The following is a 25,827-nucleotide window of genomic DNA, read 5'->3' as shown; positions in this document are numbered from 1 at the left end:
TGCAGTGCGCGGAGCGGGCGCGGTGCACGCCGGGAGCTGTAGTTCCTCGCTGGGCGGGAAGGGGCAGCGGCCATGGCGTGCCCTGCCCTGCCCTGCCCTGCCCGCAGCCCTCGCGAAGTAATGTCCGCGGGTGCTACCGCCTTCCCGCTTTGGCAGCGTCCTTACCAAGAGTCTCTAACTGGGGAAGCCAGTTCGGCGGAAGTGTGTCGCGAGTTAAAAGGCTAAGGGAACTAACGCAGGGCTCCCAGCTTAGGGGCTGTATGTCACCAGAACTTGAGTTGCTAACCTTAAACTGGCCTTTTTGTGTAGATAACCTGGGCTTTTGTGTTTGCTAGCGTGTAAATATAACAGCAAAGACTTAAATGAGGCATGTTATGATGTTGTTCTTGGCAGTGATATTTTTATTTCATTCATTTTTAGGAAATCTGTCTTGACCTGGATGAAGGCAGGAAGATACCCTCTATTTCTTGGGTAGCTGCATCAGTGTTGCGTGTTTCTGTACAGCATGTTAAGTACTCATCTTAACAGCAGCTGACAAAACAATAAGCTGCAAACCTGCAAAGTGACTTGTCCAGGTGGAAAGATACCCTTGTTTTGGAAGAATGTGCGCCTAGCTTAAGAGATCACTTTTTGTGAAAAAATGTTTTACTTTTTTTTTGATTATTTGTTTTCATAACAGGATTAAAAGACTCATAGGACAAGCCTTTTGAAGAATGAGTGTAATGTATGCAGCTAGCCATAAAGTTCTTATAATAAGCCTTCCCATGCAAACTGTATTTTCCATTTTATAACTTCTTTCAATACAGTGAGCTAATAGAGAGATAATTTCATCTTACGATGTTGTTCTTTTCTCAAACTGGTCAACAGGGCATGCAGGCTTTGATAGGGAAATGTTGCATATTCTGGCCTGTTTTGAGATACCAGCAGCTGTTTGCTGTCTCTTTCAATATCCCCAGTACACAAAAGGTTAGCTGTTTCAGTTTTATGACATCTTCCAGCACTGCATTACCAGTGGATTCCAAAGGAACTGATGCTTCTCCTAACAAGAAAAGATCTGAAATTGAGTATAAAGGAGGAGCAGGATGGGATGAGGAGAGTAAAAAAATATCTGAAGGAAAACTTCACTTTTCTTCCTCTGGAGCTCCAAAGAAACGATTAGTGAGTCAAGTTCTATCAAGGCATAAGTTTACCAAGGTCCAGCCTCCAGAAAAACCTTTGCAGGCCGATGAGTGGAATAGGCTGAGGGGAAACTTTCAATCACCTGAAATATTTGAAGATGTGATGCTTAACAGTATGGTCAGGTGCAACAGCCCCATAGATGTGGCCAAGTCCTTGCTGACTTATGTGGCAAAGAGTGATGGTGACGTTGGATATAATTTGTTGATCAAATACTTAGCGTTGTGTGTCCAACAACAGAAGACAGCAGAAATCCGTGACGTGTATGATATAATGAAAATGAGATTCAAGATACTAGAAAGTGGGGCTTACAACCTTCTTATCAGGGGGCTGAGTAACTCGGATCAGTGGAGAATGGCCTTGACTCTTTTGGAGGAAGTAAAAAAAGTTATGACTCCCTCAAGAACGAACTATGAATCCTGTATCAAAGCAGCTAGCCGTCACCAAGAAATGAACCTGGCATGTGAACTTTACCATGAGATGCTGGCTAAGGATTTGGTACCAACCCTGGATGTCCTGCAGGCCTTTTTTGACTTCAGCAGGGGTATGAAAGATGCTGAATTAAAAAAAGAGCTGTTTGGTATCCTCTTATATTTGAGAGAGAACCAAGTGTACCCTCACAGAACATTTATGCGGAGTATAAAGCTGTGGTTTGAAAGGTAAATAATGTTTCAAAAGCCAGCTGTAGTTCATGAGGTTGAGTCAAATTATTCCCCAGATTAAGGATAATAAGATCCCCTAGCTTCTTATTTTATGGCGTGTCTCCTTGAGAAGTGTGTCATAAAAAGCTATGTTTCATTTCTGCTCCAAGTGTAAAATTTTTATTGATTTTACTTCGTAAGAGTTTTCATCTTTTAAATATCCATTCTTGATACAGAAAGTTGGAAACTCTGATGGCTGCCTAAAACCTCTTGAGGGGTACATAAGAACATTGACAGGTGTGAGATTCCCCCACCCCCCCCATTATCTACCAGCATAGGTGGTTGTTCAGAAAAATGAGATAGTCCTTAACAGAGTATACTGCCTCTTTCCTTTAAGGAGAGAAACCAAGTACTCTGTGAGAACCTTTTCTAGACTCTCTTTTTGGTTCTGTTCTGAATACTCTGTAGTCTACACCAGAACTGAATATTCCAGTATGGGTTGCTGCAATGTAGTAAAAAAAAAAAAAAAAAAAAAAAAAACACTAGGAATGTCAACATTTTCACTTAACCTAAGCTAAATTTAAGTGTTGTCCTTATCTAAAATAATAAGGGAGGTAAAATCCGGATGGAAAGCTCTTTGTTTTAGCAGACTGTTTGGCAGACCACAGTTTGTTTTCATGAATAGTGCTGGTCAGACTCTGCAAATGCATCTAGTTCTGCTACACATGCCCAGTGTAGCTCACTGGAATCTCCTGCACACGCAGAACTCTTCATTGGGTTCAGTTTGTATAGACTGCACAGCCATCTTACCGGTTAGCCTCTTAGTGAGAAAATACAGCTGTAGGAATGAACTGCAGTTAAAACAGTAGGTACTGCCCTGCTGTACCTGCTTGCTTTCTTGGGAAGACCTAGGGAGCAGATGGATGAGGCTTTGATCAAGGTGAACTGTTCTAGTGGGTGAAAATCTGTGTTGGACTTCTATCTTCATAGAGAGCAGAGAAGAATTTACCTATGGGGTTTGCCGCATAGCGCATTTGCAGGAAACTCAACTTAGTAAGAGTTCTTGGGAAGAAGACTGCAGAAGCAATCTATATGTTTTCCAAGAGCTATATATTGCCTGTGTATGTTGACAAAATAATACTGGAAACTGAAGATAGACTACAAGTGTATGAGCAAGTCACAGAATTTCCTGTTGTCTTTTTTTGTAAAAGACCTAAAGAACCTCTGTATATCAGCATGCAAAACATGAAAGGAGGGGAGAAGTGGGGTGAGAGGAGCAGTGGGATGGTTATTCCAAAGTCCATGGCATGTGTGATTGTACAGCCTACCATAATAAACACAGTGGCAAAGGGGCAGATGTCTGCAGTTCAGCTCTGTCATGGGTATGGCATATTCTGTTCTGGCCTTGTGGGCAAAAACGAATGTTTACACAGGACAGTGGTGATACAGAGTTGAAAAATCCCAAAGCAGTGTTTTAGTATGAGCAACTTTGCCCTCAGTAACTTTATCTCTTAGGAAGGTATTTGCATAGAAGTCTTTACTTCTGCTTCCTATTTGATCTCTTGCTAGTTACTACAGAAGAGAAGAAACTAAACTCGTGGCCTTTTTGTTAGGGTAGTACATGACGTGGTAGGTTGTCAAATGTGGTCACATTCATCATAGATGACTGGGCTCCTCTTGCTTTGAACTTTTGTCTCCTGTTGTAACTCCCTCAAAATGCGATCCTGTGCTATTCAAATTGGTGACATCTTTGTCATTAACAGAATCAGGATCAAACCTTCATCTCTGAATTTTATCCTAGATTTTTGTAAGGAGCTTTCTTACTTGGTTTAGACTTCACCACAGTTTTGGGTTCTTGTTTGCAATGGATTTCTGAAAGAGATTAAATGCCCAGATTCTGGGGTGCTTTATGGATATGTAGGGTGAACTTGAAACTACTGATCTGAAAATTGGTAGTGCAACCTGGTTACTTGTGATTTTTGGGTACAGCATAGGCTAGGGAGGTTGATGGTGTTGGTTCTTGCATGTTGTTAATTGCTGATTCTTTGAATATTGATATTTTCAGATATTGCTAAATTAATGTATTAACTTTCATATGATTTCTGTGGAGAGTAGGTGGTTGATCTTTACTCCTAAGTGTTGACCCAAACAGGAGTTTTCTTTATATGTAATCTGGGTATTACTTAATAAATGGCTAATGCTGTTATTTATCTTTTTCTGTGTAAACACTAGTATTCCAGGAGAGACCTGGAGAGGACACCTGACCAACATCAAAGACAGGTAACTGCAACATTCTATTTTAAAACAAGTTATTGTCTTTGACTAGTCTACCTTGAACTCTTCTTTCATAAATATTAAGGATTTAGAAGAAAGTGATTTTTTTTTTAATTTTGTGCAAGAAGTTAATTTTAATCCTTGAGAACATGAACTTTTGTGTGCATAGGGCTTCCAGAACAGGGTTTCAACTCATTCCTGCACAGTTGGAAAGGAGATACACTAAGCAGAGCTCAGGCAGGAAAAAATGGAGCAAATCAAGAGCTGCCATCTTATTGTATGGCTTATTTACTGTTTGGGAATTAAGGGCTGGTTTTTTTTATCTGAATAAACTAGAGTATCACAAAGCTATTTCTAAGTATCATGAAAATCAGAGCTGCTTCAGTATGTGAGCTGATGCCTTCTTGAAAGCTAAGCTACTATTTACATGCTGCAGTAATTTGTATTACTTTCCTATCCCACTTGATTTTCAGTAGAAACAAAATTAGTGATTCTTACATTAGATTCTTAGGGATAACCTAGGTACATATTTCTATTACAGCATTTTATTAATACCTGTAAATTTTTATTTTAATTCTTAATAGCATTCTTTTTGATACCTAGGGCTTTTCTGTTATATAGCAGTTTGGCAACTGCAAATGTATTAATCACAAGAATGTCTTCTATGGATTTTTTGCTTGGTGGTTCATAGCAATATACTGTGTAGCGTTCTGTTACATGGATTCTGGGTCTGCTGCTTTTGAAGGCCACAAAAGAACAGCCTAACTCACTTACGAGAGTGGGTTAGTTTCCTCCCCTTGCCCCCCAACCTAGTAATACAGAAATGGTAATTGCAGAAAAATCCAGGTTAAACATGTGTTAGGTATAAACGAAGTGCTCGCATTTTAAACTTAATGACTTTTTTGAGATGTTCTCATGACACTTAAGCTTTAAGTCAGTGTTGCCAAACTATGAAGTTCCTTAATGCTTGTGTTTGTTTAATGGTAGCTTTACAAATATGCGAACAGTCAGTGCCCTTGCTTATATTAATGTGTAGGATAAGCCTGCAATGGCCACAGCGGGCCAAGCTGTGGACTGGAATGCAGTGTTCACATGCAGCAGTGAACGTCCGGTGTTGGGATTCCACACATAACTTTATGAATTGAGTGGATGTGCTGACAACAGTGCAATTGATGGAGTCTTAGCATATTTCGGTAGAGCAGTCTGTGCATTAATGTACACCATACATCACTTGCTGTGAGAGTTTGGCATTTCAGATTGTGGTGGCTTAGAAAATTAAGATGACTTAGTCTTGGCACTTCTAAGATATCTCTGTGGAGAAAGGGGAGAATAACCAGTTCTTTTTTAACACTTAAAGCTGAAATTCTGTGAGTTCTGAGATTTTGCTTGTGGAAAGTAAGCCATCTAGATGGAGTTAGAAAAGAATGATCACTCCTTCAGTTCAAAGTATGCCTAGCTATGCGAGTATAGGCTACTGAACAGAGTGTGGTGAAAAACGTGAAACATCAACAATGTAATTTGCACTTAGGGAAGCTTAAGTGAAAGTAAGTAGGGAAAGATTCATTGTATGATAGCCAGAAACAACCAAAGACCCATTCAGACTTAGTGTCATTAACTGCCTGCTGGACAAGCTGTTGGGTTCTAAGTTTTCTTAGTACTATTTTTCTTGGTACGTTTTTCGTAGTTCTTCTAGTTTCTTAGTACCATGGCTGGAGTGTCCAGTCTGGTGATTAAAAGAAAAGCTGGATCTCATGTCTTGGGTTTTCTTCTGTCATGCTTCTGCATCTCCTCTAGAACATGTAAATAAACATTTCTATTTTATAGGAATTCATCACCTAGACTCTCTTTGGTTTTTACCTCAGACTGTAGAAACCTTGGACTTCATTTCTGGATTCAGCAAACTGAAATGGGTCCAGAGAAAGCAATTGCATTTTTAGTTCACGTGGGAGAAAGCACAAGTGTACTGATGGAAGCTATTTCTAGAAGATACTGAGGGTTGAGATAAATAGGATGAAGGAAATGAAAGCCTTGGACAGCTTGACTATTTGACTAAAGGGGTCGCTGCCTCTGGGGTAGTAGTTGTGGGATTGTTGTTGGGAGCCCTGTATTGAGAGGAAATATGTTTATGCATGTATTATGCTGGTGGGAAGAGACCAGAGAGATGTTGTCAGGGATCTTACGCCAGTGAAAGCTGGAGGCTTTGTTGATGGGAGTGAGATTTTAGTGAAGGTTAACAGAGCAAGTTTGTGATGGGCTTACATCAGTAAACTAGAAGTAGTAATGAGCCTGCTTTTTCTTTTTTTTAATATGCAAAGTTTTTTTTTTTTAATCTAAAATGAATAAGTAATAGCTTATGAAATTCAATAGATAAACATAATTCATATCCAGGATATCTCAAAGGCCATTCCAGAGAAAGATATTGTGAAATTCCAGCTTGGGAGACACTTGCAGAAATAAGTTTTAGTGCCTTAAAGGGTGAAGACAGAAGGCCTAGGAAGGGGGGTTGTGATACTGGTGACCCTGCAAGTGACAGCAGAATCCATCCTCTATGGCGTATTTACTTTTGTCTGATTCTTAGACTTCTCTGGATTGTCTTCTGGAAGCTTTAAAAGGAAAAAAAAAATGTTGGTTGCTAACTAGATTGACCAAAGACTTTTTTTTTTATATGATTGTTGTTTATTGCAATGGGCAAGCATATTTGGATGTCTCTACTCATATTAGAATACTTAAAGTGCTTTTCTTTGTCAGAACATATTTTGCATTGAAGCAGACAGAAGGTGGCTTGGAAATGCTTGAGTGTAGGCTAATCTGAGGGGCTAAGTAGGAAGACACAGATTTGATCCTACTAAATTATGGGCTATTTTTTCTTATTTTGTGAAAGTAGATACTAGAAAACAAAATTTTGCAGGTAAACCCAAGTTATTAAAGCTGACTTGATTTGTGCCTATAGCCTTTCACAAGAGTCCCCTCCCTGCCTTTTTCATCTCACTCTTTAGCTGTCATACCCTGTCATAGTCCACTGTGTCAGCAAATCAGGTGTGTGCATTTACCAACTGTCAGCAAAAAATGGAAACTAGTCGCAAAACTTAGCATATGAAAGTGATGCAGCTTGGGCAACAGAGTTAATAACCTAGATCTAAGATGATTAATTATGGAGTCCACTCAGGTATGCCTGCGCTTATGGCAGGCTTGATTATTCCAAACCTGGATAAACCAGCCACAGATAACTTTTCTGTAAGAGCAGTTGAGCAGCAGCAGAGTAATGGAGCATTCAACAGTTGTTGGTGCTTTTGTTGTTGTTGTAACACCTGGATATGGATTTACAGCTAGGCCAAGGCTCTGTAGCCTGCCCACTAGCTTCACCTAGGATGCCTGTTTTTACTTCATATGTTCTGGTCATACCAGTGTAACTTCATAACCGCACCCATTGGTGGGGGGCTGTGTGGATCTGTGGAGACATTCCTGTGTGGTAGGAAAACTCTCTGTATTAGAGATGAGAAATTAAAACCTAGAACAACTTCAATTCCTGAAGATCACACAGAAAACCTGTGGTAACACAGGAAATTGAAGTCTGATCGCTCAAGACCAGCGTAAGTGCTGTAAATACTGTAGTATCATTTTTTTCATGCTCTCATAAAGAATTCAAGTCCTAAATGCTCAAACATCTCTGGAATTAAATATCTGATCCAGGTCCAATTAAAGCCTATAAAAATATTTCCAGTGACTTTAATAGGTTTCAGATGCATTATAGAAAGAGTACAACTGATTTCTTCCCCCTCCCCCCACCAATGATTTTACTGTGTTCTTTGGGGTTGTGCTCATGCACAAACACTCAAACTAGTAAAATTTAGGTAGCTCTTACTCAAAAGCACTTCTTTAAATTATCATCTTGTTTCATTGTTATTACAGCGGACAGTGCCCAGTTTGTGATCACCAGCTGGAGGATAGTGACCTCACTGAGGAGGAGTACAATAATCTCAGAGAAAGAATAATAACAGATGTGATACATGGAAGTGATACCTTCAGAAAGACAAGTCCACAGGTAGGTCTTGTATGCTGTCAGAGTGATTGGCTTGGAGGGTAGTAATCAATGTTCGAGTGCTTTGAAAACATCACAAATCTTGTTGTCTTTTTGCTTTAAATATTAATTGCATTAGATACTTTAACCTATATATCCTTTACAGTTTTGTTGATAAAATGAGTATTAATCTTGAACTCTCTTATATTATCTTCAATGTTATATTTTCAGTTAGTCATTAATGGATTCTGAAGTAGTTAAAGTGTAACGGAAAGCTTGGAAAAAGTAATTTCTTTAAAGTTTAAAAAGCATTAAAAGGGATAGAATCTCTTAATTCTTCTTCTTCAAGAAAAAGAATTTTCATTGGGGATTAAAGACCAATAACTAGAACAAAATATAAAAATACATGTATCATATATTATATATAAATATGTATATTGTCTAGCACTTTGCACTTGCAAAAAACAGTTCTGTAGTTTCTGAAGTCCTGTATTGTATATGAAGCTAATGCTTAACGTGCTGAACACTGAGGTTTTTCATCGGGTAGCTGTGTGCCAGAAACGATGAAGAACCAGTTATTGTTTTCTTCACATAGTTTTCCCGAACAGTCAACTACCCCTCAATTTTCAAGATGTATTTTCATATTTCTAATTATAATATGCATTAGGAATATCTAGCTTTTCAAAGGTCACTGTGAGTACGTGAGAGAGCGTAGTTCTCGGACACTCTGCTATACTGCAGTTGTGTTTCTTACTCATCTTGTGTGAAGCTGAATGAAAGTGAGCTCCGCTAGATGGAGCTCACGTCACATCTCAGGGCAGTTTCAACTTAACCTTTGTAAATATTGATGTTGCTTTGCTGCAGCTGGCACCAGTTTGGCCCCAGCTCTGAAAATAAGGAAGAGGACACCAGGTTTAGAGCTTGAGACTTTCTGCAGATACAGACCTTGTGTATGCGTAATAGTTCTTGAAACACCTAATGTCAGGCTATCTGTAGTACATGAAGCGTATTGTTTAGACATGTAGCTTCCACACAGGCTTTCTTCTTAGTTCAGGACTTCAAGCTGATCTGGCTGTGAATTGTGCAGAGAAGTGAAGTTATCTTTAAAACATAGCAATAACTTTAAGTATTGAACGGGTACTGGTGTTATAAGATAAAGAAATGTGTTTTATTGCACACTGTAAAACTAACACTACCTGTATTCTAAAAGCCCTTGTAAAAATTGTAATTGAGATAAGTTTATATAGCTAACTACTTAATTTGTAAAGCATCATTTACATTCCCTTTAGTGACTACTGGCTGGAAAAATTCAGATTTGCTAAGTGTATGGGTTAGATTACTGGTACCAGCTGAACAGGGGAAAATTTAGGGGGGGAAATTCAGACAAGGTAGCTCTGAGAGGTCATTCATACCCAAGTTGAGCAGTAGAGGAAATGATGCTCCTATTGTTTGAGCAAAGAAATGCAATGTAAGGAAACAGAATCAACATACCATTTTTAAGCTTTGATGTCCATAAATTGTGTTCACCTGCATGATAACTGAAATTCTGTGATTTACTGCTCTGGGCGCCATGTACTTGGTAGTTCTAAATTGGCCTTGTTACAATTCTGTATCTGCAGGCAATCATCTGAAGACTGAATGGAAATAAAACGGGGTGTGTTTGCTGTTGGCCACGCAGCTTAAGCTATGTGTATTTTGAGCATGTATGTGGGGTGAAGACAGCACAGTGTAGTGATGCGTCAGAGGTTTCCAGAAATAAACTTGGGGCTTTTCAGTTGCCTTTGTGCTGTGAAAGCAGACATATGGTGGTGAGAATATCCTGCCAATTTTAGGTGTGCCAGACTGTGTGACTTCTCCTGCAGCCAGGGTTTTCCAGAGGGGAAGCGAGGTGAAGAGGCTGAAAGTATGATTAGGCAAGTATATCAGAGAAGGGATTTTCCATTTTCCGCAGCCAGTCATGTTTTTTGCAGTAGCCGCAATTCAAATAGAGAACACTTCAGCTGTATTAAAGAAGTAGGACTTTCTACTCCTCCTTGTAACCAGTTTTCCTCTGTGAGTCTCTGTTACTTGCAAAGGAATGATTAGTCAGTAGAACAGCGAGTTATTTTGACCTCCTAAATAATTCTGTTCCAACAGTATTTCAAATTGCATATGTAATGCATGTGGAATTTTCTTTTCTTCTCTGAACAGTAGTCGTTAGTGTTACTGTTGCAACAGCATTATTGCTTTGTGTGATTTTTTTTTTCCCTCTCAATCAATACAATCAGATTTTATTTCTCTCAATATAATCAGAGTACAAAATGAGGAGCAAAGATTTGGTTTGGCCAGAATCCTCAAAAAGTAGTCTGTGATGCAATTAAAAAAAGTGACAGTTTTACCAAAAAAAACTTGGGATTATAAATCAGAATAGTAGTGAACAATGCTAAACATACTTTGAAAAGATGGCCTATCTGGAGTATAAAACTGATCCCTGTGAAGAAAATATCCATACATTAAAAACAGACATCAGTTCAGGTCTTTTTTATAGGCAGCTAACAAAGGGTCTGTTAGGATGTGATATGATGATGTAATACAGTAAGCTGCAACCTTGCAGGCTGTTGTAGGAAGAAAACAAGACTGTCACCTCTGTACCAATGTCTATATGGTATTTTCACATAGATGCTTGCTTGCATTTAATTGGGAGCTATGGCATTGAGCCTGACACGATAACTTTGCTGTGGAGACTTTCATGTCCCGCCATTCCCAGATGTTTCTTGTGCATATGCACGTGCATTAATTTCATTCCTGCATGGCTGCTTCATACCCCCTGATAAGCCTGAACGGACTGTTGGGTGGGGGAAAGGAAGTACTTGGGAGATGTGTATGTGGTGTCTGAAGACAGGAAGAGATGGTTTTGTGGGCATGTAAAGTCCCCACACCAGATCTGGGCTAAGTGTGCCAAGGGGCTTTACATACCCATCTAGAGTACAAGAGACTGGAGGGGGAAGAGGAAGTGTGACCCATTCATCTCTGTTATTTTGGCAGCTGAATGAGACTGTGCTGTTTCTATGAAGCCTTGAAAATAAAACACTGGCTCTTAACTTCTGGCTTGGTACCTTTTCTATAATGCTTTGGTTTGCCTTCCATGTGTGCATGATTGCCAATTCCGTGATTTGTCCCTAAACTCTCTGTGCTGTATGCTAGTCCCATCTTGAATGGAATAGTTTACTGCTTCCATAAATCTATATGCTCTAAGCAAGTGGTCTCTGACTCAATCTACCCTAAATCCACATGGTAGATCTTCAGCTTTCAGTGTGACCTCCTTGTGCCCCCATCTGCCTAGTTGCCTCTAAATTCGTAGCTGGAGTCACCTAAATTTCTTGTGCTTGAGCTGCTTCCAAGATGAGCCACCGTTACTTGCTCAGGGATTGCCTGGGCAATGCAGCTCTCCATCTTGCAGCTGGAGGCCGTGATTTCTTTGCCTGAGCTTCTGGGGGAGGGGAGGAGAGAGAGAGAGAAGGTTAGTTAATTTAGTTGAGTCTACTGTGACTCCCGAGGCTGTTAGAGGCTGAAGAGAGGAGGAGAAAACCCTGCCTAGCAAATGGCTAACTACGTGCACGCAGCGCATGCCGCAGCCCAGGCTGCATGTACCACTTGCAGTCTCTACCTCTGTTCCAATATATGTTTTGTTCTTCCTGTCAGTGCCAGAGAGCAGAGAACTTCTGAGGGGAGGAAACAGAAGGAAAAGACTGTGTGGAGTTTTTCCTGTGGCTCTTTGTGCCCTCTACCTCTCAGACGTGTGCCGTGCTGTATCAGAGGGATCTGCTTCCGCTTTAAGGGCTGCCTCTCTGTAGAACAGTAGGAGCAGAAAAACATGGCGTGTTGCTGAATCCTGCAAAACCTTGCACTGGGATGGCTTAAACTAAAAATGTTGACATCAGGGCCTGAAGACTTAGACCTTGTTTAGTCCTGGGTCTAGGAAAACCTACGAAGGTACAGCATGACATTTGCAGATAGGACTGGGCAGCTTTTGTTCAGTTCTTTGCTAAATATGGGCTGGTGGATCTACTTAGGAAAGGCATAGTATTCAGGACAGCAGAATCCTGCATTGCCTGAACAGCCAAGTTTGCTGCTGGAGCTTTTAGCATCCACAAGGATTACAGGGCAGCTGTGTGAGTAGAGTGCAGGATCAACTGTGGAGTTGTTTTGGTTGCAGTGTTTTGGCTAAAGCTAGAGTTAGTTTTGGAGGTTAGAAAGTACAGAAATTTCACAGCTTGAGTTATTAGAGCTACGAGATTCAGTAGTGAGCATCAAATAAAGGCAGGTAATGGTTTTTGGTGGATGTTGAGGCAGCTGCAGTAACAGCCCTGTTAGGGACTGAGAGCACTGCGTTACAAGCTGCAGCCTTTTACCCTACTTATTTTTTGTCCATTTGCCTCTATTTAGTTCAGAGTGGATGTTACACCCTTGTGATGTGATCTGCTAGAGGGAGAGGACTCCTGGAAGGAAGGAAAAGGAGAGGAGAGATGGGAAATGGGTGACAAGAGACAGTTATAATTTTTCTAGGGTTTCTGTAGCATCTTCCCTTTCCCCAGAGGGTCCTGATAATGAAAGCAAGCAGAAGTGTAGAGTGTCATTTGGCAGCAGGATAAAAGACTGTACTCCTTCCTTATCAGCAAGAAAATAGATCTGGATGAAGATAAAAATTCAGCACGTATTTCTCTCCCTTGATTACCTCAGTATTAGAGAATGTTTCTTGGGTGTGGGACAGATCTTCTGAGGTGGTCTAGGTTTCCTCTTCCTGATTTATGTAATGAAACATGAGTTGGAAGTTTTGTTCAAGTCATTTTGTCTCCTTTGCTATCAAGTGTTTGTGCAGCAAAATTAGGCCACCCTGCAACAAAAGCATGCTCCTTTCTTCCAGTCTGCTTTCTAAACCTGTTTTGTTTTCATCCAGTCTTTTTAAACTAATCCTTTGCCACCTCTGTCTTTGCAAATTCTCATAATCTGATACCTTCCTTATACTCTAGTTAGTGTAATCATGTAAGAACTATTTGGTTCTGATCTTCCAGTTTCTTTGAACACTAATTGCTTGGTTTAAAATATAGTTGCTAAGCTTGTTTTCACTGTTTGCCTGTATACTGGAGAACTTGCTAGCAAAATACGTAAATCACTGCATCAAGATTTTTTTTTCCCTCAATGCTTATCTTCATTACAATAACTAGAATACATAAACAATGACAGAAATAGACATTTTGCCAAGGTTTTATAAGATCATAACTTGATAATGTATTTCTTTTTTTGTGTGTGTACATTAGCTGTTCAGGGGCAGACAAGGCTATAAACATGAAAATGAAACAGTAGATTTTACCTATCAGTTCCAAGAGAATTAAAACAATCTGAAAGTGTACTAAGTAGCCTTAAAAAAAAATCTTTATCAGGCACTTCTTGGTTAAATAGTCCATTACTTGCAATTCTTCTATCCCCAAGTAGTTACTCAGGGGCTCTTGAGACATGTTTACATAATGCAGACTGCATTATAGTAAATTCTTGTTTCAGTCTTCTGTCTTTGAGTATTGCTAACTTCTTTGAAAATACTTTTAAAGTAAAATCAATGTGAGCAGATTTGTTTTAGATACTTTGAAATGTTACCTCTCTGTACTTAGGTGTCATCAAGTGTAATCATACAAATAGTCCTTCTAAATCTGGGAGTTGGTCTCCAGCAGCAGCCAAAACCAGATTCTTCTGATGCTGCTGGAGCCATGGTCTAGCATAGGGCCTTCTTCCAACTTCTGATAATTGAAATGGCTTTAAAAGTTCTCATAGTTGCATGTTGTCCTTCCAATGTCTTGTCTCTAAGATATGGTTAGATTCTACAACAGCTGCAATTTGAGCAGAAGTTTTTGTTACGCTGTCTATAAGGGTCCTTTAAGCTGATATAGTTACTCTAAAACTCTGAAATGTGAGAGAAGTATACCTTTTTCCTATAGTATGCATTGTTTCATCTTTATGATAGTAAAATTATTTTATTTTTCTATCTGCAGTTGGCCTGACTTTAGTGTCATTTCCTTTCTAAATATTTGAAATATTTAATAAATATGGGAATTAGTACAGAACTTTGAAAGAATTTTTTAAATGACCCTTTTTCTCTTCCACCTTTCTCCGTGCTATGACTTGTTCAGTGTTTTAGTATCTTGTGAAGAGTTATCAAGTTTTTTGCAAATTAATGTTATCTGGTTCTGTTTTACCTGCTTTTCCATCAACATATACAAAGAATTTTCAAGGCTCTTCGTTTGCAGAAGATGTGTATGTTAAACCTCATAGTTTTCATAACTCATAGAACTCCAGATGACTTTTTTCCTATTGTTAATAACTGCTTAAGATTGCAATGTACAGATATTAGGCTCATAGGAATTAGAAACCTAGAAATATTAAAATAGGGAGTAGAACACTGGATGCCATTCAGTCTTTCGGAACAGTTGCTGATTCTAATGGGATTATAAACCTTAGTTAGCAACTCACAGTGCAGTTAAGCATTTGGTGACAGTGTGATTGATTTTTTTTTATATATATATATATATATATACACACACACACATATATATATATATATACACACACACACATATATATATATATATAAATTTTCTTTTTTTAACGGAACATAACTGGCCCTGCCTTCCTGCCCCCTTTTGTCCCTGCAAGTGTATTGGAGAAGAAAAATCACTGCAACCCCATGATAAGCAGGGGACCAACTTAGATGAAAAATAATATTTTGTTTTCTTGTGGGGTGTTTTTTCAGCTATTTACTTCATCAAGTTCACTTCAAGCACATGTGTGTGCTGCTTTCTCAGCTATGCTGGGAGGTATCATTGGCTGTCTGATCTTCATGTAAAATTTTTCCACGTGGATCTTATGGCCTGTCTGGTACTAAGTGCTAGTCCACCTCACCTGCTTTGCCCGGTCTTTTCTACACAGTTTGATTCACCACTTTTTCTTGTTCCACATTATTTCTATAGTGACTGTCTCATTGTGTTTAGGCACTCACGTTGCCCTATTTCTTTATCAGCCTTCTGTTAGCTCAGTTTGCTGCAGTATGAACAGTCCAGAACAGTATTTTTGAAAGCAGGGAATTAGAAATATCTCTGCCTTTGCAAGGTTACTTGCTTTTAAAAAAAAGCCCAGTCTGGACTGCTTTTCTACTTTTGCATGTAGAACGGTAGCGTTACGAAGATGAGGGCGTTTTTCCACTGAGGACAGCAGCACAAACTGCTTGCTCCTGCCTCCGTTTGGAGTGCACTTGAGAGAGGAGATTTCAGGAGTGCTTTGCCTCGAGTGCTGGTCTACGGCCCTCCGCTCTTTTTGTCATGGGAAGGCAGGAGTGAGTCCCGTGACAGCACCGTCCGCTACTGAAGTAAGGGAGTGGACAGGCAATGCAGAGAGCACATCACGCGCGTGCTCTGTGCTTCTGAGTTCCTTCTTGCTTGTGACAGTCGCTGTGAAGGTTGTAGCTGCAGGAGTTTGATGATGGGCTCCTGGATTACTTGTGAACTTCAGAAGCATAAATAACAGAGGACAAACAAACTGTATGTAAGCCAGAGTGTATATCAACACCATGCACAATGTTGAGAAAAGCCTTCCTGGTCATAAGAGTTTGAAGGGGATTTCCAAGCTTTTAAACTGTGGAGGAAATACTTAAACCCTTCAGGCATAGCAACAAATAGTTTTAAGAGTGCTCTAATAGTTACAACACCGGGCGCCTTTAAAAGTCTGGATTTCAGTTTGACAGCTGAATTTTACTTCTCACACTCTAATGCTAATTCCTGTTTTCCTTCTCATACTGAGAAGCACTGCCAAAAACAAAGCAACCCCTCATTGCTTCATATTTAATGAAGCTGCTAAAAAGTGAATGTTTTCACTTCTCCAAAACTACTCTTATTTGAATTGTTCTCATTGGCCTTATCAAGGGAGATGCTTATGTCCTTGTTTTGTTTTCTGTTGTGATGTTTCTATGTTATTACATTTAAAATAGTAAATATGCAAATACTAATGGTTCATTCCTCCCCTCCTTATTCTTATCATGCTTTTGATACTTGTAGTCTTTGTGCACAGGTATTAAAATAGTTTCCTAAATATATGTCTGTCTATGAATGTATTACAGAAATTGAAATAGGACTTTTTTGTACGAATACTCATTCTATTTTCGGATGCATTGCAACTGCTATTTCAGACATTACTGATGTAGGATTGGCAGTTTATATAAGCCAGATTTTTGACATCTGAGGTAACACTTGTGTTTCATTGTGCATTTTATTTATACACAAGTGCTGTAAAATAGCAACCCTGTTTTCTTTTGTTTTTTTTCCCAAACAACAATTCCTCCAGCAACACCTACTTTTTGAAAAACAACCTCTACCTCTTACTTTGCTGCAGTACCCCAGGTTGAGAGACTACTTGAAGTCTTATAAATGTCGTGGCATGATCCAAGTGAGTTAATGTAGTCGGTGGTGCATGCAGGGAACGGTGATCTCTGCGGTGTGGGAGTGATCTCCTGTGAGAGGCCTCGTTCGCGTTCCTTGGACCGTCTGTGCTGTCCTGAGAGCGTGAACGTCCATGCTACGACCTGAACTGGGGAGCGCGTGCAGGCTGAAGGCTGCGGTACTGGGCCTGTCCGTGTTGGGTCTGTTCTTTAATTCAGCTGTGTGAACATGGTGGCACAGTGGGAGAGACTGGGCAAGGCTAGGAAGAAGCGGCTAGGAGAAGGGAGAAAGTACAGATGCTCTTTCTGCAGCAGCACCAGTTCATACTGCTGTAAAACAGCAAAATGCAGTGCAAGGTGTCCAGCTGCTGTGGCGTACCAGAAGAATGAGTCTGCTGCACTTTTGCTGAAATATAAATTGTCTTGAGTCATCCACATACCAGTGGTTAAACAAAAAAGTTTTAAACGTTTACTTCTGCATGTCAAGATAAATTCCATATGTATGTTATGACCAGCACTTAACACCAAATTGATTTAATCAGTGCAGTGTCCATCTGCAGAGATGGAGGAGGCCCTTGGTAGAGGGGCAGTGAATCATTTCTAACGATCACGTGGCTGGCATTCCCCTATTTTCCCAGCTAGGCAATGAATGAAAGAGGGTATTTCTTCTTTCAGTTCTTTTTTCCTTTTGCACTCGGTGTAAAATAGCGTATTGGAGGAACCTCCTGTGAGTGCTCTGCAAGCCCCATGTATTTGTATTTGTGCAGCACTGAGGCATGTGCTTTCAGTCCGCTGGCTTCTTTAAGTAATCTTGCAGTGAGTGTCATACAGTTGCTGTCTGCTTTGTTGCAAATTTTTTCTGTAGCTCCTTAAGAGGATCACATAATTAACACTGAATATGTGCTTAAGTTTTTATCTCTTCAGCTGCCATCTTTGAAGCAAGTTTGAGTAGCTGAATTAATGAACTTCTCTTCAGAAACATTGTGAGACCAACCTAAGCAGGGCAAGTTAGAAAAGTCAGTGTAATGTATGAGTTTGTTTCAGTGCTTTTTAGGCACAGAGAGGGCTGTTGTGCTACTTGCTGCGCTGTTGTAGGGATTCATCAGGAGGGCTCCTTCCTGTGTTCATCGGGAAATGTTCTTTAAGTGTTCTTTATTAAATCTTTCTTTTCTTTTTGTATTCATTATCTAACTGGCTGGTAAATGCATTGGTATATATAGACTGCACAGTGAGTTCTTGGTTTGAAATTGGGAAGCTGGTTTAAATAGCTCACCACTTGCCTGAACCAACCTTGATGTCACTGTTAAACTGCATTAACAATCATTGCATCTGTCTTCTCATAATCGTTGTATTCTAGCTGCAGCTGTGCTCTGCTTAATTTACTGTTTATAAAGAGCATCTTCCATTTCTTCTTGCAGCTGGCTAGGGAGGGGAGTGTCTTCAGAGAATTGTAGGTGAAGGTGAATCATCTCTTTATTGCTGGAGTTGTATGCATTTTGTCCAGACCCTACTTACAAGTCCTGATCTTCAGCATCCTTCAGACAGTTTACTTTCTTTCTCATAGCCTAATCTGTCTGCATGTTTGCATAACTTTGTACTACACCTGGATGACATAGCTAGCTGCTTGGTCCTAGGGCTCTCCCCTTTCCTTCTCTGTGCCTGGAGTGGATTGGAGGCATGGTGATCCAAAAAGTTTCCTTTAAGGGAGGGCACCTGGATCTTCTATGTGGTGTTTTTGTGTGAGTCGTTTCCTTTTTCTGGATAATGAAAGGAGCGGTCTTGTGCATTGCTGGGGAAATCTGTATGGAAAGGAGAAAATGAACAGATCCTTGGGGAATTTTTAGTTTGCCTAGGCTTCTTTACTAGACTCTTTTGTATTCAGTGACATAATTTAACCTTGGGCATTTGTCTTCTGCGTTGATTCTACTGCTGACTCCTCATCTTCTCCAGTGTGGATAACAGTCTTCAATGGCAGCAGAGCTTGTTTTCCCCTTCTCTTCTTGTATTGCACATTTCATTGGTAGTGGGACAAAACAACTGAGCAGATTTGAGAGGCTGGCAGTGGTATGCAGTTAGGTAGCTATTGAGACTGGAGTGGGAGATGTGGCGGGGAAAGGTGCGCTGAGCTAGGGAACCACCCTGAAAAGGCTGCAGCTTTGCCGCCGCTCCAACGGGGAAGCGCGGAGACCGCGGTAGGTGGCTGCGGAGAGCTGCTGAGCCCGTTGCGCTGCCTCTCAGCAGGGCCCCTCCTGGCAGCTCCTGCTGCCCCTGCCATGCTGGGGGCAGTGGGGGAGCAGAGGCAAGAGTGGGCTGGAGGAGCACTGACCCCCCGCTCCTCTGTGGTGCCCCAGCTTTTGTGCTGTAGGGTTCCTCCACAAGGCCAGGGAAAACCCCCTCCATTAAACTGTTCTATAATTATTTTCACTTGAAATAAAATACCCTTTTAAAAATTCTTCATTAAGTGTTTTGGATTTAGCTGAGCCTTTAAAGATGGGATTACATGGATACCATACTGTCTAAAAATGTCTACTTGAGTGTTGTTTTCGTAATGTCAACATTTTTTGAGGTAACGGTTAGTACAGTCTTCTGGAATGTTTACTGTGTATTTTCATCTGCTTCTCCCCTTCTTTCGTCTTATCCATTCTGATTTGACTTTGTCTTTCAACACCCTCTTCTTCTATCTTTATTCAGTCTGGAGGGTTCTCTTTTTCTTTCCTTCATTTCAAGCAGCCATCCTGTGCTACAGCCAAAACTCACCTGATGCGGCACCACGGGGGAAATCCACTGGATGTGGAATGTGGGCTGTATTCATGACTGTGGTTTTGACCAGCATAGCTCAGTTTGCTTGGAATTTATACCAGCAATCTTAATATCTAAGCCAGTGGGGCAGTCTTGTCTCACTTGCTTTATACTGTTGTATAAGTGACCCCTTCTCCTAGTATAATTTGTCACTAAACGCTGTGGCTGAAGTTAGTGATTGCTTTTTTATTGCCTGACAGCAGTGGGGTTTTTGGTGGTGTTTGTTTTGTCTTTTTTTTCTTTTCTTTCTTTTTTTCTTTTTTTTTTTTTTTTGCCAAATGAATTTGCTCTCACTCCTTCCTCTGAGGAAGGAGTGAACGTACCATATAGGCTTGTGTTGTGGGGAGGGGACAGCGGGCATCGCTGTCTTATAGACGTGCGTGTTGCCATATGGTTCCGTGGGGCAAGGCAAGAATAGAAAAGTCCTTCCTGCACTTCGAGCATGTGTGTGGAATTTGCGATTGTTCTGAGGTCCTGAGTTCGTTTCTAGTCCTAGATGGAAAAACCTGTATTACCCGGTCAAATAAGTATTACCTGTTGACAGAAAGGTCTATTATGAAACCAGGCCACTGCCTGCCTAGGTGAATTAGGGTTCCTGTGTCTATTGAAATCAGCTGGAAGCAGGAAGTAGAGATCAAATGCAAGTGTCTGCTAAAAAACCCTAACAATTATAATTTTATAGTCTGTTCTGCTCATATGGAGTCTTAGGCCTAAAGCAATTGTGGTTTCCATTCTGTTGGAAAAACTCAATGAATCTTGTTTGCTCAGTCACTGCATCATGTTTCTGACCTAAAATTCATTGTCTGACTAGGCTTAAAGATTTGTGTATTTCTCACAGATAGACTGTATTAATACATGAATGTTTCTTTAAATATAGCACTATTACCCAGTGACTGGTATTTAAAGATTTCAGAATTCTTAGGGAATCTAAATATGATGGTTATTTTGCATTCGGAGATGTTAGAGTTGGCAGCAGTGTCACAGTCTCCTGGTGGGTTAAGTTACTCTTTTTTAAATACTGTGTTTTGCAGCTGCCGTGTGTCAATGACTGCAGTATTTATCTTTATAAAAATGTGTGGTTTTAGATGATAATTTTGAAAACCTGGATGACACTAAAGTTTTGGGTTTTCTTTGTTGTTAATCTTGTTGTAATAGAATTTCAAAATAATTTTGAAAATATCCATGCAACATTTGAGGCTTTTAAAGATACTTTCTTGTTATTTTAGTAAATGTACAAGGGAAGATAAGAAATGTAACCAAAAAATGAAAAGTGAGAGATTTAGGGTTTATTTCCTTTATAAAAGACTGAACGAAGTGAATGAAATCTAGTTCTTTTAAACTCAACGTGTTCCTACACCGCCCCCTTTTTAATTTCACTTTTATTTTTTTAGGAATTTGAAGCCTTTCAAACATTTGTAGAAGATCGCCTTCCATTTGATATTGTTATTGATGGTCTCAATGTTTCCCACATAAAACCCAGAAAGATGCAGTGTGAAAATGTAAGTGCTGGTTAAATATTCATTAAGAGTTTTGCGTATACTTAGGCTGGCTATGAAACAATTAGTTCCTCGTTGTTACTTACTCTCTTGAGAAATGGATCAAATGTTTTTGTAGCAAATGTTTCGGTGAAACTTGAAGATTTATCTGGACTTTACAAATGAAAAATGATGGCTGAGAAAATGATTGTTCATATACATTGACTGCATTAACAGTATAAAATCATATTTAAATTTCCTGGCTAGGCAGTGCAACTGCCTAGTACGACTAAGTGATTACCAGTAACTATGCCAAAATAATGGATCAAAAGTGTCACCTTTTGAAATGAAAAACACTTCTTGCTGAAATAACACTTCTTGCTGAAATAACACACGCTTGCAGTGTTCATCTTATTTGTTATAATGATGATTTTTTGGGAAACAGAATAAATTAATATGTAGGAAAGGCAGTCTAATATAGTTACGCTGGTAAGTTTTCTCAAGATAACCCTTGAGTTGGTTCAAACCACATCTTGTGCAAGTTTTAACTTTATTTAATTTCCTATTACCTTAAGCATTTGAACCCTGTTCTTACAGGAACAGCTCAGACGGACTTCAGTTCTTTCCACTTAGTGATTTTTAGTAGAATATTCCTTTTACTTATTATCTTTATTATTATCTTATTATCTATATTATCTTTTACTGATAACTATTTTTAAGAGTTCTTGGTACTCCCTTTTAGCATTCCACTAAGAAATGATCTGGAAGTTTTTTGGTATGTGCTTTTTGATTGTTTTTTCTTTTTTTTTTTTTTTGTCGAGCAAATATTAATTATGAGGAAAAAGTAGCTGCTAATAAGTCTTTCAAAGCTAGACTTTAAACTTTCAAACTCTTGAAAGTAAAAACAAAGTTACAAATGAGCTTGATAATGAAGTAATTTACTTCTAGCAATTACAAGTGTGCATTTTTTTTTTCCTCCCCTAAGAACTACTTTAAAAGCTATTCCTAAGAGAGAGCAGATACTTTCATACACGGAGATGAAAGCAGCTGAGGTAGGGAGGTTACATAAACTTGCTGAAAGATGTTTGTTTGTGAGCTGCACTGAAGTTTCATGAGCTACTGGCTGATGAAGGGGGTGCTTTCCTTAGTATGAAAATCAAAAGGGAATTTTATAAGTTGTTTGCATGGGATCATGGAGGAAGTGTTGATTATCTGAGGGGAAAATCCCAGGCAGTGTGCAGTGGCACAGTAATTTAAGAACTACAGAGATGGATTTATGCTGCCAGAGATGGGGAGGAGAAACGAGCTGTTGATATGTTGACATTCTTCGTCTCACAGCTGTCCCAGTGTGAGAATTATGAAGAGGTTCGTGAAAGTTCTGTAAAAGCTGGAATTAATAGAAAAAACAGCTAGCCTGGTTCTGCAGTATAATTATAGCTCGTTTATTTTCATAGATCTTATTAGGAGGTATCAGCATGTTCAGCAGCATAAACTGCCTTGAGTTCCTTCTTAGCTTCTGCTACATTGGAAGGGCTTATGGATCCATGATGACAGGGAGCTCCAGAAGGGCAGCATGGAGGCATCAGCTTTCCTTTTAGATGGTTCTGTATCAATACAGGTCAGATCTCTCACAGACTTCAGGTTTTTGTGGGTTGGGAAGATATATCCATTTTTCCTTCCTTACAGTAGACCAATAACTGAGGCTCACCCTGTCTTACCTCTGGAGAAAGTTACTTAGCTTGTAGAACTAGTAATTTTAGTTGCGTTGCTATTAATTCATATTACATCTTGTCATGCAGCAGAAATGCAAGTCGATGGAGCTCCTGCCAGCTAGTCCTTTGTTGCTCTTGTCACCTGGATCCTGTTTTTGCGAGTGTTGAGCCATTAAGTGAGGTGGGCTGAACGCGCCCGTCGTTTCTGCTGTGCTTTGTACCGTAGACATTAACAGGTTAAGCCTTCTTCAGCCTGGAAGTGTGTGCTCTCACTCTGAGCAACAGATTACTGCTTCACTTCATCCTTCTGAGACTAGGCATATGCACTACTAAATATTTTATCCTGTATTGAGCTTCTGTATTCATTGAGATACTTTAATATTATTCTTTGTGGTAGATATTTTTATACATGATTACAGTATTAACTATTCAATTTACTGGTTTTATCCAACTGAAATGTTGTTTATATGCAAGATGAAGCTGGATGCTAATCATGTTTTCTTTCTTCACGATCCCTAATCCTTCCCTGACACGTTAAAAGATAGGAAATTTGACCTCTGATGTTGTATCTCCTGCTTCTGACAAGTATATATTGTTTTCTTACTGTTTTTCAAGACATTGCTTAACCCTCCCCCCCCCCCAAACAATCAAAACCAAAAGAACGAAGCCCTACTCTGCTAAATAATAAATACAAGTGAACCAGAGAAATTAAGAGGCAGAATATAAAGGCTAGAAAAAACTAACAGTGAAGGCTGCTGAAGTCAAGCTGTCAGGTAGAAACCGCCCTTTTTGGAGAGGGGCTTGTTGTGACTCTGCGGTGACCTCTTCTGTTGGGCTTGAGAAATAACGCTTGTTGTTGAGTTATATTGTTATATTGTTATAAAATTGTTAAAAGCTGCCCTACACTGTGTTTTACTTGTCAAGAAGCTAAAACATTTCAAGCTTCCAGGTGGGAGTCAGTTTTCACTGTTTCAAGGGTGCATTACTGAGGCTGTTAGACAAGTTTGGAATACTGTTTTATAAACTTTTCTGTTTCAGTCTATTAATATACAGTAACAGTTTAAACAGCAAATGAGTTTATTGCTCTCTATTTATAACTGTAAGTGTTACTATGGGTGACTTGTTAGCTTTTTTGACTGTCTCTTGTTTTGCCATTCTCTCTAAATCTCATAAATCTGGAATGTTAAAAATCTGAGATGGCTAAGGTATATGTGGCAATAATATGGTAATTTTAATGCATGCTAATCTTTATTTAAACTTAACAGAAAATATTGTTCGACTTTGATTTTAGCTTTAGGAACTGTAACCTTTTTGTGGAAGAAGAACTCTAGCTACTAGTCATAATTAAAACAAGAGAACATTGATAAGAGCGCTCTCCTTTTCAAACAGTCTAATGGCTGTGATTCCACTTAGGCAGTCTGTACACATCCTGGGAAGTGGCTGGACTGTGTGGGCAAGGCAGGAGTACCCTGAGGTATGAGAAGGGAAGGAAAAAGAGCAGAAGTGGAAGGGAATGGTTGTTACTCGCTTAATTCCAAAAGTATTCTGAAAGTCTGGAAAACTGTGTGACTTCAAGTAGCCCCAGGTAACTTTGATCTTCACAGCCAGCACCTACTTAGCAGAGCATTATAAATTTTATTGACTTGGAAGACTTAAAAGAATATTCTTGGGTAATTTCTGTAGTATATGACACGTGATTTGTAATTACAGTCCTTTTTTGCTGGGTTAATTTCAAACTAATCTGTTTCCTGGAACAAGTCGGTGGTATAAGTCTCTATGTGCTGCATCAATGCTAAGCTTGACAAAAAGAGGAGGTAGCATGAGGGTGGGTGGGAACAAATGTTTTGAGGGCTGGGGAGTGGTGCGGTCATATTTTAAAGGCATTCAATGTCTGTAATACTGCAACACTGGATATTAGCATGCAGTCCACCATTTACTTCCTTAGCGCATCATTTAAAACTAGATGATAAAATTGATTGCCAATTAAAAGATATAGAAAGGAAGTTATATTTGCTATATAATCCAAACAGTAAAAACAAACTCACATAAAATGTGAAACGGTGTCTTTTTGCAGATTTTTATACATTATATTCTCCTTTTTAAAGCTACACCTAACATTATTTGACTTGATGAATCAGTCGCTGTTTGTATTGCAAACATGGTAGTTTGTAAACTCAACTCTCCTTGCAGTTTGACTATGCAAAGTTGATTCAGGCTGTATCATGACTTTGAGCTAATCCTTCGCTCTAGAATATCTAATTACATAAATCCGGAGCTGAGCCAGCACAATGTTTGGTTCCCTGTCCTGTGCTGTCGTAAGTCCCCGCAGGCCCCCACCTTCCATCTTGTGAAGGTCACAAGAGGGGAATTCCAAACATGAGTTGCTGTAACACAAACTGTTCCAGAACTCCTAAATGTATTTTTCCTGTTTACCAAAACTTTTGTAAAAGTATTCCTTGGAAGTGAGGTGAATCTAAGAGTGAGTGAGGATATCTAGGCTTTGGAGCATCTTACTTTGCTTATGGGAGTGAGTGAAGGACCTGGGATGTGCTGTTCCCTGGCTGTCCCTACACTGTAAAGGGGGTGGGTGGTGGTGGGAGGAAACATATAATTAGCAAGCACAATTTAAAGAGTAACATAAAGTAATACACTGGCTTTTTAACTTCTCTTGATCAGTCTATTGTGATTGAGCTGTGCAGCTAGCTCCTTTCTTAGCCATGCCCAGCTGGTGTTGGATGTAACTGAATCTATTTCAAATGTGTGTTGCGATGGATCAAAGCTAACTCACAGCTCTCCTGTTCAAACAGTTTGACATCATGCAACTAGCTCAGCGCTAACCTTTTCCTCTCTAGTCTCTGTATTAAACCTGGACACTTGAAAGACTGATTAAAATAGTTCCAGATTGAGTTCCTTAAGGCTGATATTGCGCAGAGGAATAGTTTTTGCTCTTGGCTGATAGTTCAAAGTGGTTGCTCCCAACCTTAATCAATGTTTCCATAAATGGAATATACAAGTTCATATAATTCCCATGTAAAATATAATAGGCCTGTACAACAGCTGACAAAGCCAGATCTCTGCTTTTCCATCCCAGTCTGGTGGCAGCAGTTGGCACACCATCTCCTACCACGTGCGTCCTGTTGCACACCACCTCCCACCTGCAGCAGTGGACAGCCCTGCCAGCAAAGCCACCAGACCTGCCTTCCTGCACCTCTCGTGGGCTACCGCAAAAAGCCAGGCTGTCACTATTGCTGTTGAGGGAGACTTCCCTAGTGTC

General features: G+C 39.7%; 1 protein-coding gene across 2 annotated transcripts in view; it reads left to right on the top strand.

The window, feature by feature from the left end:
* Positions 1-25,827, top strand: part of PRORP (protein only RNase P catalytic subunit) — a 50,432-nt gene that overhangs the window by 446 nt on the left and 24,159 nt on the right. Inside the window, exons 2-5 of one of the 2 annotated variants that reach the window (XM_062577990.1) lie at positions 421-1,835; positions 4,050-4,097; positions 8,001-8,133; positions 20,758-20,865. In XM_062577990.1, the coding sequence (XP_062433974.1) occupies positions 838-1,835; positions 4,050-4,097; positions 8,001-8,133; positions 20,758-20,865 (1,287 nt within the window). In that variant the 5' untranslated portion in view covers positions 421-837. The remainder of the gene's footprint in view (positions 1-420; positions 1,836-4,049; positions 4,098-8,000; positions 8,134-20,757; positions 20,866-25,827) is intronic. The other variant, XM_062577991.1, reaches the window with a different exon arrangement.

The sequence above is a fragment of the Rhea pennata genome, chromosome 5, assembly GCF_028389875.1.
Source record: "Rhea pennata isolate bPtePen1 chromosome 5, bPtePen1.pri, whole genome shotgun sequence".
In the NCBI taxonomy this organism is placed as follows: domain Eukaryota; kingdom Metazoa; phylum Chordata; class Aves; order Rheiformes; family Rheidae; genus Rhea; species Rhea pennata.
The sequence above is the reverse complement of the archived record's forward strand: the minus strand, read 5'-3'. Positions and strand labels throughout refer to the sequence as shown.